Source organism: Cynara cardunculus (assembly GCF_001531365.2).
Source record: "Cynara cardunculus var. scolymus isolate 2C chromosome LG 14, CcrdV1, whole genome shotgun sequence".
Lineage (NCBI taxonomy): Eukaryota > Viridiplantae > Streptophyta > Magnoliopsida > Asterales > Asteraceae > Cynara > Cynara cardunculus.
In genome coordinates this window covers 13,506,461-13,521,557 of record NC_037541.1, presented here as the reverse complement: position 1 = coordinate 13,521,557, position 15,097 = coordinate 13,506,461, and the positions used below count along the sequence as shown (strand labels likewise).

At 34.9% G+C, this 15,097-nt stretch overlaps 2 protein-coding genes across 3 annotated transcripts; both read left to right on the top strand.

The window, feature by feature from the left end:
• The first annotated feature begins 404 nt into the window (after positions 1–404).
• Positions 405–5,917, top strand: LOC112526765 (protein ABIL1-like). Its single transcript, XM_025137182.1, has 9 exons — positions 405–749; positions 2,504–2,586; positions 3,201–3,351; positions 3,435–3,534; positions 3,770–3,862; positions 3,997–4,078; positions 4,588–4,640; positions 4,712–4,818; positions 5,500–5,917. The coding sequence occupies exons 1-9, from the start codon at positions 666–668 to the stop codon at positions 5,653–5,655; spliced, it is 909 nt and encodes a 302-aa protein (XP_024992950.1). The 5' UTR covers positions 405–665; the 3' UTR covers positions 5,656–5,917.
• Positions 5,918–7,226: 1,309 nt separating this feature from the next.
• LOC112526968 (UDP-D-xylose:L-fucose alpha-1,3-D-xylosyltransferase MGP4-like) lies at positions 7,227–12,541 on the top strand. Of its 2 annotated transcripts, XM_025137424.1 has the most exons (5): positions 7,231–7,660; positions 7,751–7,852; positions 9,730–9,891; positions 10,549–10,764; positions 11,894–12,159. In XM_025137424.1, the coding sequence occupies exons 1-5, from the start codon at positions 7,349–7,351 to the stop codon at positions 12,104–12,106; spliced, it is 1,005 nt and encodes a 334-aa protein (XP_024993192.1). In that variant the 5' UTR covers positions 7,231–7,348; the 3' UTR covers positions 12,107–12,159. The 2 variants fall into 2 exon arrangements, with proteins under 2 accessions (XP_024993191.1, XP_024993192.1); XM_025137423.1 differs by having other exon boundaries at positions 7,227–7,852; positions 11,894–12,541.
• The last annotated feature ends 2,556 nt before the right edge of the window (positions 12,542–15,097 follow it).

Here is a 15,097-nt window from a genome sequence, read left to right as displayed (position 1 = left end):
CCAGTTGAGGTTGCTGATCCAAATAAAGAGATAAATTTTCTTCATTTCATTATTAAATTTTAGAATTAAAAAGTAGACACTTACGAAGATGAACACTTATTTGAAAGAAACTAAGGGACTCTTTAGTTCATTTTTTATTAAGACTTGTATTTTCTATTAAGACCTGTATGGATAAAATTGTCTGTATCAATAATATTGTCTTTATAATAATACATACATTGTTGTTCGATTGTTGTGCTGAAAATTTATCTTAAACGATAAGAATTAATCATCAACATTTAAGAAAACAACTTAAAAAAATTAATCATTAAAAAAAGAATTGGATTTTAATACTCCAAAATTGTCATGTTCACTTGCAACCAACTCTTCCTGCCTTTGCTTTCTGTTCAACAAACACACTTTCTCTTGTTCTTCTTTCCCCCATATTCTTTCCTCACCAAACCCTCAAATTTCATATCTAATCAAACACAACCCACATTTGATTGCTTCCCAAATCGCCTTAATTCATAAAATTATCCCAAATTCCAAACACTCATTTCTCTAATTCGCATTTCGGAATCGAATCTGAGGTTTCCTTTTCGCCATAATTCAAATGAGCAAATCCTCGTGAAATTTCCCCAATTTGTTGGTTTAATTTCGTGATTCGTTGTTTGAGAGAAGGATTCATGGAAGTGGAACAATCGAATCAAGCAATGGCCTTCCATGGGGCGTCAATGGAGCAAAGCATTGGGTTCGTTAAAGCCCTTCAGGTTTTTATCTTCACTTTTTACTTTCGATTTCCCCCTTTTCATTTCGTATCAGATCTGGGTTTGCTGTATGATTATATATTATTCAGGAAAATTTATGAAATATGGTTGACTTTTCTGTAATTCCTTCACTGTTTGATTACTCTTATGTGCACGAATTGATGTAATACGAGCTGGAATTTGACTTTGGGAGTCAAGTTGTTGATATCTAAACTCAGAATTGAGATGGCAGATGTTCATCAAACTTTATGACAAATAATTGGAAATGGAATGTAGTCGGTGTTAATTGCCTCAAAATGGGTACTAATTCTGCATTTTAGAAGGCTAAATAGCGTGAGAAGGTTAGAAGGAAAGGTTCATATGTGAACCGTTGAAAAAATCCATGTATATGTGAACCCATATGAATAATCTATAATATCAATAAAAAGGGTGGTGCCTGATTGGTTTGAGCTTGACTCCAAAAGTCAAAAGTACCTGGAGGTCCCCGGTTCAAATCCAAGGAGGAAAAAAAATCCCCTTGTGGCCACGGAGGTTCAAATGCGGTGACTCCGGGCTATCTGCAAAGCAGGTGGTCCTGGGATTAGTCGGCTCGCATAGCGGGTTGGATATCCAGGTTAATAAAAAAAAAAATATCGGTTCAGATATGCATAATCTTCGAATATTTTATTTTTGGGATTTTTTTCAATGATTCACATATGAACCTTTCGTTCTTACCTTCTGACGATATTTAGTCTTCTTATTAGAACCGACCTCTATAGAAATGAGAAAGTATTGGATAGGGTGATTGTTTTCGCTGGGTTTTTGACGATGATTGTACATGTAATGCACATGGTTAAAAGGGGTTTATGGATTTCATTTGCAGATTATATGGTGTCAAGTTGGCCTTTTTGATCAAATTGCCAATTGTCAAGTTAGATTTAACTTTTTTTTTTCTTTTTCTTGATTAACCTGGATATCCAACCCCCTATGCGAGCCGACTAATCCCAGGGCGACCACCCGCTTCGTGGGTATCCTGGAGTCACCGCATTTGAACCTCCGTGACCACAAGGGGATTTTTATTCCTCCTTGGATTCGAACCTGTGACCTTCAGGCACTTTTGGCCTTTGGAGCCCAAGCCCAAACCAATAGCGACCACTCCTGTGGTTTAGATTTATCTTATTTTCTCCCTTGTCTTGTGGAAATTGCATCATTTCTTTGGAATTACCTCTTTTCCCATTGTCATTGTTACGTTGATTGTGGGTCCATAAGATTCATGCACATTTAAGACATTTGACAAAGAAATAGACAACTGTTAGGTTCAATAATCACTTACACTAGCGAGTGTTCAAGCCAGTTTGCACGCAACTCGACTAATCCCATGGGGCACTGAGATAACAGCCAGGAAAATCCCCAGTGGCACAAAATCGCAACCATCTTGGCTTTGATCGCCAATATGCATGACCATGTTTTTTTTGAAGTATATAATATTTATATACGGCAAATAGAACAAATAAACTCATACACCCTCCTCATCTTTGGTAACTAGTCATACACTAGTTGACTCGCATAAAACCATGTGCTTGGTCAAACATTGTAATTTTCTTGAGATAGAGGAATATTAGTTTATGTAGTATTCCGGAGGGATTGATTATCTGAAATTACGTAATCAAGGTAGATGTTCAGGGAAATGTATTGGCTTTATGTGGTTTTTGCGAGTTTTTAGATGTTAAATCGTAGCTAATTATCTCGTTGCTAATAAGGTTTTATGCTTGTTTTAGGAACTCAAACATCTACGGCCTCAACTATATTCGGCGGCGGAATATTGTGAAAAATCTTATCTTCATAGTGAACAAAAACAAGTGTAAGAATCGTCTAAAACATGATATTTTCGCCTAACTTTTTGGTTCTTTACGTTGCTTGGTATTCAATTCTTCCCATGTATTTAAGAAAGTTCATAATTTCACCGTGCGAGATTTTTGACAATTAATGGTACAACAGTAAATATGCTCAATGCTATGAAGCGTTTGCACTTTTACCCCTTGTTGAATCTATACAGGGAAAAATGCAACAAAGTTTGTTTTAGTTCCTATTTAATAAAATGATTTTATTTTCTGTAACGAAGTTTCAAAATTTTCTATACTGTGTACCACCCATTTTGACCTGTAACATGCTGATCTTGTAACATTTGATGGCGTGAAGACCGGTTTAAGAAAGGTGTACGATGAAGTAGATGATAATCATGACATCCACATCATCAAATGTTACAAGATCAACATGTTACCGGTCAAAATGGGTAAAAAATAGAGAAAATTGAAATTTTGCTACATTAAATAGGAAAATATGAAACGTTGTTATATGGGAAAAAGAATCCTTTGTTACATTAAATAGGAACTAAGGCAAACTACGTTGCATTTTTTATGCAAAATGGTCGATCTAAACGTTGTTCTTATGGAATATTGTACTCATTTCTTGTAGGGTCCTTGATAACTTGAAAGATTATGCCGTACGAGCCCTTGTAAATGCCGTTGACCATCTTGGCACAGTTGCTTACAAATTTACCGACCTTTTAGACCAACAAGCGTTAGAAATTTCAACAACCGGTTTACACGTGACATGTTTGCATCAAGTAAGTTATATTGCGGGTTCTTTTTCTTTCTTGAAAATCTTTCATGCCGACGTTATTGATGATTGATTTTTGTTGGTGATAAGCAACTTCTTACATGCCAAACGTATACGGATAGAGAAGCTCTAAGGCAACAACAATTGCTAGCGGTTGTACCACGGCATCACAAGCATTACAGTTTGCCGAGTAAGAATATCGGTTCTCTTTTGTTTATAGTAAAATTTGAAACTTTATACATCGATTGAGAAAAGGGTTCTTCGTTACACCAATTAGGAACTAAACCAAACTTTGTTTCATTTTGATGCATTTTTCACGGTCGGTAAATGACCTACAAAATATCGGGCTTTTTGGAAATAAGTGTCCGATTTCTTCGGATAATAGATTTTTCATGACCTTACCCTTACGGCTTCTTTCAACCTAGATTCCGTCAGCAAAAAGGTCCATTTTAGTCCACAGATTCAAACCGCTGCAAAGCAGAGTCATTTTCAATCACGGCCTCGACAATATACTTCAGGTAACACACATATATATATATATATATATATATATATATATATATATATATATATATATATATTATTTTTGCATCGTTCATAAAGTTGTAAAACGTTTGATTCGATCATACTTAACACCTTGCCTTTAAAATAGGCACCCCGGCTGCAAATACTCTTTGTTGGCATCTAGCATCGGAAACCAAGTCGACCCTGAAAGGGAATTCACGCCCAATGAGGTTTCGTAAACTTATCCATTACCTGTTTTTCAACGAGTGATTAACTTTCCGAACCATCATTTTTGCAAAAATGCAAAAGGAACACCATAGTCAAGACGCTTTATTTGAAAAGCGTTCTAAAAACTTGTTAGGACGCCCAAAAGTGTCCTATCAACTTATTGCAACACTTTTACATATGAAACACAGTTGTTTGGTTTTATAAAATTAAGTCCTATAAAGCAGTCTATTAGGACACTTATACATATTTGGCGTCCTATAAATTCGATTTAGTTGTAGTAACATCTTACCCCTCCCAGACCCCACCTCTGGGTGGGATATGTTGGCTCGTTTGGTTCAAACGCCATTGTTTGGGTAGGATGGTTTTACGTCTTTTATCTTTTTGCATTTTGGCAAGAACGATGAGCCAAATATGATGGTTAGAAAATCGAATCAATCGTTTTCAAAATGAAAAAAATGTCTGGAAGTTCCTGAAAAGAGCTGTAAGTTGCGATTTTGGTTATTATTTGCAGCGTTGATGATCCCAAAACTTCTGGCCGCGCTCCTGTGTCGTTTAATGCATCAAGTACGTAATCTCTTTACTACGGTTGTTATTTGGCTGAATCAAAATTGTATTTCTAATACTCGTTTATGTAGATGGTGATAACGGGATGCGGACAAAATCAGCCGAAGCTCATCTTCAGCTGCGTAACATGGGCCCCGCTTCAAGCGCTGCTATCCGGACACTTGGAATCTCACGACAGGTAATTTCAAATTCCACAATAATTCAACTTAAACGTCACATTTCTTATTATTTCGGAGGGTCGGTCAAAATGAGCCAACAACACGAGTTCAGAGGATCGTCCAAGAGGAGCCAAACTTATTGTATTTTTTATTTCTTTATATTCATATACCGATTTATCGTATACAACTGGTCTACTCTTTGGGGTAGAGGACAAATCTGCATACATCTCATCCCCAAACCCACCTTCGGGTGGAATATATTGGGCTCGTTTGGTTTGCCTTTACTTCTTGGCAACGGCAGACCCAAGATTTTTGACGAGCGGATGCACCTTTAAGGTGGATCAAAACCCCGCAAAGTCACCCGATGTGTTGTTAGCCGAACTCCACCATTTTGAGGGATTTGTTTAAGTTCAAGTTACGGAAATCGATGATTCTTCTTTTTACAAGACTTGTAGAATTACGAGCGGAATCTCTTAACTGAAAGAGGAGAAACCCCGTTATATGTAAGCATTTGGTTTGTTATGTTAGCCTCGGCTTTTTCTTGAACCATGAAACTAGGAAAAGTAAAACCAAACGAGCTCAGTATATCTCACACAGAGATAGGTCTGCAGGTTTTCTACCCTAAGAGGTAGAGAGGTGGTTTCCGTGAGCAAAATGCAGCTAACCAAATACCCATCTGGAATATGTTTTTCTTTTGACAGGATTCCGCAGAGGGTCCGAAGCCGATGATGCCGTTCCGCTCGTTTGATAATCCTAAACATGAGATTACCCACGTCCCTCTTCGCAGCAAAAGTGTGTTATCGGCTTTTTTTGTCAAACAAAAGACACCGAAACTAAGGACAAGCGCGGTCTCATGAATCCTTCATCATCCCGACAACATTAAAAGACGATCCCTAGGGAACAATCCTCGAGTCCTAAACCCTGAACCCTAAATCTACACGATCTCTTGGTCCAGTGCCATCGTTGAAGACCTCGTTTTATGTGCCCACAAGACTACGAATAATGAGAAGTGTATACTTTGTGTTTGTGAAACTTTTGTATGTAACATGAGTCCTCATTCACCATTTAATAAAATTGTACGAATATTTTTATTTTCTTAAAGAGAAAATTATGTTTTTCATCCCTGTAGTTTATTGAAAATTACGATTTTTGTTCTTGTGGTTTAGAAATTGCAGTTTTCGTCCCTATGGTTTGTAATTTATTACTATTTTCGTTTTTATGATTTATAATTTATTACTGTTTCGGTCATTTTAGGTTTATAATTCCTTACTATTTTAGTCCCTTATACTTAAAGATAAGAATTAGTTCATGAACGATAATAACAATAAATTGCAAACTATAAGAACACAAATAAAATTTGCAAACCACATGGTATGAGATTCCAAATTATTAACAAATTACGAAAGATTAAGGGCTTGTTTGTTTACCTCTTAATAGTTCCATTAAAAGACAACCTCTGAATTGTTAAGAGGTGAATCTTGTTTGTAGAAAAAAATGTTTGCCTCTTAATGATTCTAAAACCTTCCGAATGATTTTGTATCATAGGTTTCTCTTAACCATTCAACGTTCTAATTTCATCGTAAACAATAACCAAACAATTATATTTCATTTTGCATTATATCATGAGAGTCTATTAATCATTCTGCATTAAATCATTCAACAACTGTCAAACAGTCCCTAAAATCGTAGTTTACTGTTTTCTTAATAGTAAAGTTCATTTTTGGTCCCTAATATTTGTCATTTTCAATGATTTTTGTCCCTCAAGTTTATTTTAACAGATTTGTCCCTCACATTTGGTACCTCACAATGATTTTCATCCCTCCTCCTAACGACCGTTAACTTTTTCAATTAATGTAGATATCATATTTGGGGTATGGTGGGTGCCATTTATTTTGGGCAAATCACATCCATCGTCACGGTAAGCCACAAAAACCCAAAACTCCGGCCATGAGTTGCCGGTGTTCGCCGACGATTTGGTCCCGACGATCTTGTCCATGTGTTTGTATGTAGATGTGTATATATATCAGATTAAAGATAATTACATAACATGCCCCTGAAGTTTGATCGTTTTGTAAAAAACAAGAAAATTAAGAAAACAGGTAAAATGACTAAAATATTCCTCATTAAATTTGACTTGATGGAAAAAGTTAACAATCATTAAGAGGAGGGACCGAAATCGTTGCAGGGTGTCAAATGTGAGGGACAAATTGATTAAAATAAAGTTGAGGGACAAAAACTGTTGAAAATGAAAAACGTTAGGGACCAAAAGTGCATTTTACTCTTTTTTTTTAATTAACCGCAAAATTATTGGTACTACCGACGCACTACATGCGTACGTTAGCAGAAGCCACCGCATTTTAGATCCAATCGGGGATCCGCCATTGATAGTCACTCCATAGCTTCACACTCAAGCTCTCTCTCTCTCTCTCTCTCTCTCTCTCTCTCACTCACATACTCACTTCAACTACACACACAAACACCCCAAACACACTGAATTTATGCATCCATCCTTCAATTGAATCAATCCGCAGGTTTTTGCACCCAAATTCAATGTCACCAACGTCGTCACTTCATCAGAGATCACTTCACAAACCCTACAGTTTGTTATTCCACAAATCATCAACTGATGGTCACTCAAAACCCTACTCCTTCTCAATGCTTTTCAATCGGACCACGCTTTTGCTCCTCCTCACTCTCCTCATAATTCTCGGCGTCTTCTCTCCATGGATTGGTGAACGTTCGACGTTTTTCTCATCATTAGGTAATTCTAGGGTTTCTTTGGAAGCGAAATGGAGAGCCTACACGCTCCCGGAAGCGGTGTCGTATGTGGCGAAGAATGGTAGTACGGTGATTGTGTGTGCGGTGAGCCATCCTTACTTGCCGTTCTTGAATAATTGGTTAATTAGTATTGTGAGGCAAAAGCATCATGATAAAGTGCTTGTTATTGCGGAGGATTATGCGACGTTGTATACTGTTAATGGAAGGTGGCCTGGTCATGCTGTGCTCATACCTCCTGCACCTGATGCTCAAGTTGCTCATAAGTTTGGCTCTCAGGTGAATTTCTTTAGATGAAATTATGATATTTTGAGCTTTTTGCATGTTGGTGGCTGGTTTTTGATGAATTAGAGTGAATCTTCGAAATAGAATATGATCGGTCTTTAGCATTATGGATACTGGTTTGATAGTGTTTCTAGGAATCCTTTACTGTCGATAACCTTCAAAGTTGCATCAATTTGCTGTGCGTTATAATGGTAAATGTCAAAATCATCTTATTCGCCATTGTTTCGATAGCAAATTGCAATCCTATCTGATATGTCACTCCATTGGTGAATTGCTTTGCATCCTATTTGAATCATATGATAAGATTCTTTTGATTTTACAGTTGTGGATCCATTTGTAGAGCTTATTAATCCAAAATTAACATTCGCGGGATTGTTGTATGTATAGGGCTATACATCGCTTGAATAGCTGCTTGTTGTGTTGAAGTTTACTCGCATGATTGTCATAAATTATTTTAGGGATCTTTTAATTGAATCTAAGATCCTATTTGATTCATGATCGGTGAAATTGATATAACCATGTTCATTCAATTCACAAAATATATGGATTCAAGTATTGGTGATCATCCCCCTGTATATGAACTTTATAATAGTTTGGAGTTGTATTTTGAGAACCCATGATGCAATAGGTTTTATAACCAATTCAAATGAGATTCGTATATTTTGTAGACCTAAATTTACTTATTATGTGATCAGCAAATATCGGATCTGAGTGAACTATTGTAAAACCTAAGGTGTTTGGGATAATTGGTACTTCCCGAAGAGTGTTTTTGTATCTCTACTGATGCTTATGAAAAGTAAATTAGGGCCTTCCCTTTCCTCGTTTCCTTCAGTTTTTCATATTCGTTCTGTAGATCCTTTCTCCATGATGTGAGGATATATGGAAATGAGAGTTGCAAAATGGACATCAGGAAGATGGTCTAAAAGAAATAAATGATGAAGGCAATCTGCATAAACAAATCAGCATCATCATATTAGTTCAATTTCTGTTTGTTTGTATGAATAGTATGTGGGAATATCATGGTTGACTTTGGGATGAATGGTGCTAACTTGAACTTTTTAGAGTAAGGACCTAAATTTTGTATCTTAAGTTCAGTTCTGCCAAATGTGTAGTGTGATCATTGATAGCAATGTCGGTATACAATTGGCATTGAATAACCTTTTATGCCATTCTACAATACAAGTATTTGAGTTTGACATCAAATAAATTGTAGTTTATTATAATTCATATTTACGTTTGTGATGCATCATAACTATTGGAGTGCCACACTGAAATAACTTGACATATAATATAACTAAATTTGCAATTCACACACTTCATATGGATTGTTGTTAGGGAAACTGTAGTGGTTCAATTTGCTTAGTCACCTTATGAGCTAATCTAAACCAAACGAACCCAATATATCCCACTCGAAAGTAGGGTCTGGAGGGTTGGTATGTATGCATACCTTATCTCAACCACTAGAATCCGGAGGCCGTTTCCGTGTAGACTCCCCAGTTTGTGGCAACGCAAAGGTGTGTGCAAACATGCAATAAGATAGGTAAATATAGCAGGGTAATCGGGAGGTATAACATGTAGAATAATGTTTCAATTGTGTTTAAGCATACAATGTAGTCAGGAATCACCTTATGAGAGGAAGCTAGTTGGCTATCAAAATGAATATTCTTTAAGAACTTAAAATATGTTGTTACTGAATGTGTAGATTCAGAGTATTCATATCAAAAATGCATGATCATATTTACTTTTTGTTGCTTGTAATCTTTTTCCAACTATGTCACATAGACCATACTTCTGTCATTCATCCTTCATGGTTAACATGTTGTCTAGAACACCATTGACATTGAAATTAATGCTTTTGGACCCATTTGCAGGGATTCTTTAACTTCACTTCCAGAAGGCCACGCCATTTACTGCAAATACTAGAACTCGGATATAGTGTAATGTACAATGATGTCGATATGGTCTGGTTAGCGGATCCATTTCCTTACTTGAAAGGAAAACATGATGTGTACTTTATGGATGACATGTCCGCTGTACGTATGCTGAATTTTCTTTTCATTGATTTTGGAAAATTGCTTTATTGTTGTTGATCTCACTATTTTCTCCTGACGGAGGTCTTCACGGAAACAGTTGCTCTACTTTTTGGGGTAGAGGTAAGGTTTGCATTCATCTTAGAGCATCTCCAACAAATTCTCCAAAATGGATAAAAATGAGATTTTGGAGTATTTAACCTATTTTTTCTTTTTTTCTCCAAACTTTCTTCAAAATGGAGAAAATAGGAAATAGGTGATAAAAAATCTCCATATTTGAAGAACTCTCCAAAATTAAATGTTGAAGAGAGAGAAGTGTTTTTTTATTGTTCCCATCAATGAAGTCGAACGTATTATCATTTCATATTGTGAAGTTCATTTAAAAGTTTCTTGGGATATTAAATCTATTGAATATCTTTGTAATATAATTTATGTTGAAATCTCCAAAATGAAGAAATTGTTGGAGATGAATGTAATTTTTTTTCCGATATTTTAACTTGTACTTCATTTTGGAGAAATGGAGAAATTGTAGAGAATCTATTGGAGATGCTAATAACCCCCAATGCGACCTCCAAGTGGGACATATTTATGGCCATTAGATGTGTTTCTGTTTTATAATGATGCAAACCTGCTCTGATTTGGTCTCGTTTTCATGACCAGGTAAAACCACTCGACCACCCTAATGTCTTGCCACCTCCGGGGAAAAAAGGGCGGACTTACATTTGCAGCTGTATGATATATATGCACCCAACACCGGGTGCAAAATTAGTCATGAAAAAGTGGATTGAAGAGCTTGAAGCTCAACCATGGTCTAAAGCAAAGAAAGCTAATGACCAGCCTGCTTTCAACTGGGCATTGAACAAAACAGCAGGGCAGGTGCATTTCTCGTACCTTTTTGGCTGTTAAACTATTGTGCTAATCATGAGTCAGTATAGCCAAGTACAATATATATATATATATATATATATATATATATAGAGAGAGAGAGAGAGAGAGAGGTTCAAGAGAAAACCCCCAAAAAAGGGATAACTAAGGAACACTTTGGTAACCATTCATCTAGACGGTATGCACATGTGCATACAAGTGATTGAAGTTGTTTCTTGGTTTCTATCACTTGCATGCTGGACGAATTGCTTGCAAATTAATTATATGCACATGTGCGTACCATCCAGATAAATAGTTACCTAGGCGTTCCTCAGTTTTTCATTTTGTTGTAGTTTTCCTCTGAACCTGATCCATGTCTGTGTGTTTGCACATGTGTATCTTTAGTGTGTCGATTATTTAAGGGCAAAAATGTGATAAGTAGATACATAATTTCGAGTGTGGGCAGCTGTTCACTGTTGGAGCTCGCCAATATAACTATAGGATGGCAAAATAGATTCTTGCTCAAATGTTCGCTATTGAGTTTGAGCCAAATTTTAGCATTTCATGTATGCGTTTTTAGAATTTGCACAATTCACTATTTAGTAGCAAGGTAAAATGTATGTGAAAAAAGGTAACAAGGCCTATCTTTACACGTTAATCAAACACTTAAGAGTCTGTAGCCTAACTTATGCTATCCTCATAAAGGAGTCTTAAGACATTTCCGAGGACATGATTTTTAGGAGCATCTCCAACAGATTTTCCAAATTTGAGAATTAGAATTCAAAATCTCTAAAAAACTTACATTCAACTCCAACAGCATCTCCATTTTGGAGATTACAAGAATAATTACATTACTAAAATATACATTTGACAAAATATTATTTCTCTCTTCTAAACATTTGGTTTTAAAGTTCCTTGTTGGTGGAATCTAATAAAAAAAATACTGGGGGAATTCGCTCTTACTTTTCATCAGTCTGGAGGAAAAGTATCCATTTTGAAGAATCTGTTGGAAATGTTCTAATAGAAGTTCTTGGCCTCCATACCCTACGTGTCCGTGTGTGGTCCATTGATCGATAAAATCGAACCTAATTGTACAACTTGTTTCGTGGATCATAGCATGACGAAAAATAAATGGTTGCAGGTTGATCTATACCTGCTCCCTCAGGCAGCATTCCCGACGGGTGGATTATACTTCAAGAACCAGACATGGGTAGAAGAGACGAAGGGAAAACACGTCATCATTCATAACAACTACATCCTCGGCTTCGAAAAGAAGATAAAACGGTTTCACGACTACAATCTTTGGTTGGTCGACGATCACGCCTCCGAATCCCCACTCGGCAGATTAGAATGAATCACCCAACTAGGTACACACCATGCAATCTATATCTTCTTTGTTTTCCTTCATCATTCCTTCTTTTTTGTGATGCGGTACGTCTTCATGCCTTTTTATTAACGGAAACCCACAAAATGAAAAAAAAGTACTAAGCGAGCGAAACAAATAGAACCATAACTCGATGGGAGTCGATCCGACCTGCAAATATCGCCATTTTCGTTTGAGTTATCTTCTTGTTAGATATAGGGGGTGAGCCTGTTGTTCTTTAGAGCCTGAAATCTCAGAAAAACTAGATGCCTTATGTATTATCCTTTTGTAGAAAGTTTGTAAGTTTTGAACTGCTTCATTTCTAATTTCTTGTTTACTCTAAATACATTCAACAATATATGAAATATCTAATTTTTTGATTAAAACTTTAAATGATCAGGTTCGAATGTAACCGACTTATAAATCATTGGTTTAGGAGACGTTTACCAAACATTTATCCAGGGTAAGAGCTTACCAGTAAAGTTCAACACTATCACTTACTTACTAAGTAAGATTTTAGTCCACCAAAACGGTATCGTATGCAATAATTTAGCCGGTAAGCACTGACCATGATAAAAGTCGTCGCCCTTTACTTACCAGGAAAGACTCTCGGTCCTTGCCTTTGCCTTCACTCTTACAATGATATACAAATTCCTGATTGTAAACCATTTTCTCTTGAAACTATATATCTAATAAAATTTTAAGATGACAAATGCCATATTGGTGTGATACACAAACAAGCAATATGAAATCTTGATTTCTAATATTGAAAGACAAAATTCAAACCTTTCTTCTCATTGCTATATATATATATATATATATAGAGAGAGAGTAGCGTTCAAATGAAAACCACCCTCATTTGTACAAACCACCCTCATACGTCGATTTCATTGTTTAATCTTATGAAAAATTTTCATGAAATTGTTTAATCTTACGGGTCTCGTGAAAAACCTTTGGTCTCACATGATCCAAGTCTATATATATATACACACACATACAGAGAGAGAGAGAAAGACTTGGTATCACGTGATACCAGCCTGTTTTCGTAAAACCATTTTTTTACACTTAAACTTCACAGCAAAACACTGTGAAGGTAACCTTCACATTGTTTTTGCTGTGAAGGTTTGGATTTTTTTTTTACATTCATAATGTTTTGTTGTAAAGTTTCAAGCGTAAAAAAGTGATCTTACGGGTCTCACGGAAACAGTCTGGTCCACGTGAACCCAACCCTATATATCTAGGGGCCTAATCAAATGAGAACTTTGTAGTTTATGATAATTGTGAGATCCAATATAAACCATTCATTTGAGATATTTAAGGATATTTCTTCAATAAAGTAGAAGGGGTAATTTATTAGTTATTTTATTAATAACAACTCATCAAAAAATTTAATTAATTTTTTAAAAAGAAATATTCATTTAATTTTAATTACCTAATATATCTATTGTATTTTAAGGATGTTTGTGAACAAAGTGTATCACAGTGATATATTCACAATGTATCTGCGTTGTTATGCACACCTTCTTTATTTTTGTTGTTTTACAAAGGGTATCACGATGTGTATTTTTGTTATCTTAGTTGTTTTACAAAGGTATCACAGTGTGCATCTTATATGTATATCTAGGTATTATAGTGAATATTGTTTGTATGTATCTTTTCTTAACGATGTTTTTAGGTATCACAATGTGTATTTCATATTTGCATAAGGTTCGTTTGAGGGAGGAGATTTTTAAAATCTCTAAACTGCCTTTAATTAATATTTTCAGTTGGAAATCACCAAAATTATTAATTTTTTAATTTAATCTTTGATTTCTGGTTAAAATTGTATCTTACGGTTATCACAAATTACTGAGTTTTCCTTGAATGACCCCCTATATATATATATATATATAGGGTTTATTTCAAATACAACTCATCGCATTTGTACAACCAATGTAACCCAATAAATTTGGATATTTATGGAAATGATTAGAGTTCATTTATTATGATTTGAATATTTATGAAAGATGAATATGGTTCATTAATTATGATCGATACTTTATATTAGGAAACAATAAAAACTTCTATGAAATCACATATTAATCAAATGAAATGAACGGTTGAGATTGGTTTGTATTGGTTGCACAAATGACAAGGGTTGTATAATAACCAACCTATATATATATATATATATATATATATAGAGAGAGAGAGAGAGAGAGAGAGAGAGGAAGGAGGATCAAACGAGAATGATACCTATTTAAAAGAATAATTTTGAACCAATCATTTCATAAAATAATACTTTAAATAGAACTTTCTTAAAAATCATTCAAAAGGACGGATATATATATATATATATATATATATTGATTGGTTATTATACAACCTTTGACATTTGTGCAACCAATACAACCCAATCTCAACCGTCTATTTCATTTGATTAATATATGATTTCATAGAAGTTTTGATTGTTTCCTAATATAAAGTATTGACCATAATTAATGAACCATATTCATCTTCCATAAATATTCAAATCATAATAAATGAACTYTCATCATTTCCACAAATATCTCAATTTATTGGTTGCATAAATATTCAAATCATAATAAATGAACTTTCATCATTTCCACAAATATTTCAATTTATTGGTTGTACAAATGCGACAGGTTGTATTTGAAACAAAAAAAAAAAAAATATATATATATATATATATATATATATATAGGTTGGTTATTATACAACCCATGACATTTGTGCAACCAATACATTTCAATCTCAACCGTCCATTTCATTTTATTAATATGTGATTTCGTAAAAGTTTTGATTGTTTTCTAATATAAAATATTGATCATAATTAATGAACCATATTCATATTTCATAAATATTCAAATCATAATAAATGAACTCTCATCATTTCCATAAATATCTCAATATATTGGGTTGCATTGGTTGTACAAATGCTACAGATTATATTTAAAACAAACACTATATATATATATATAT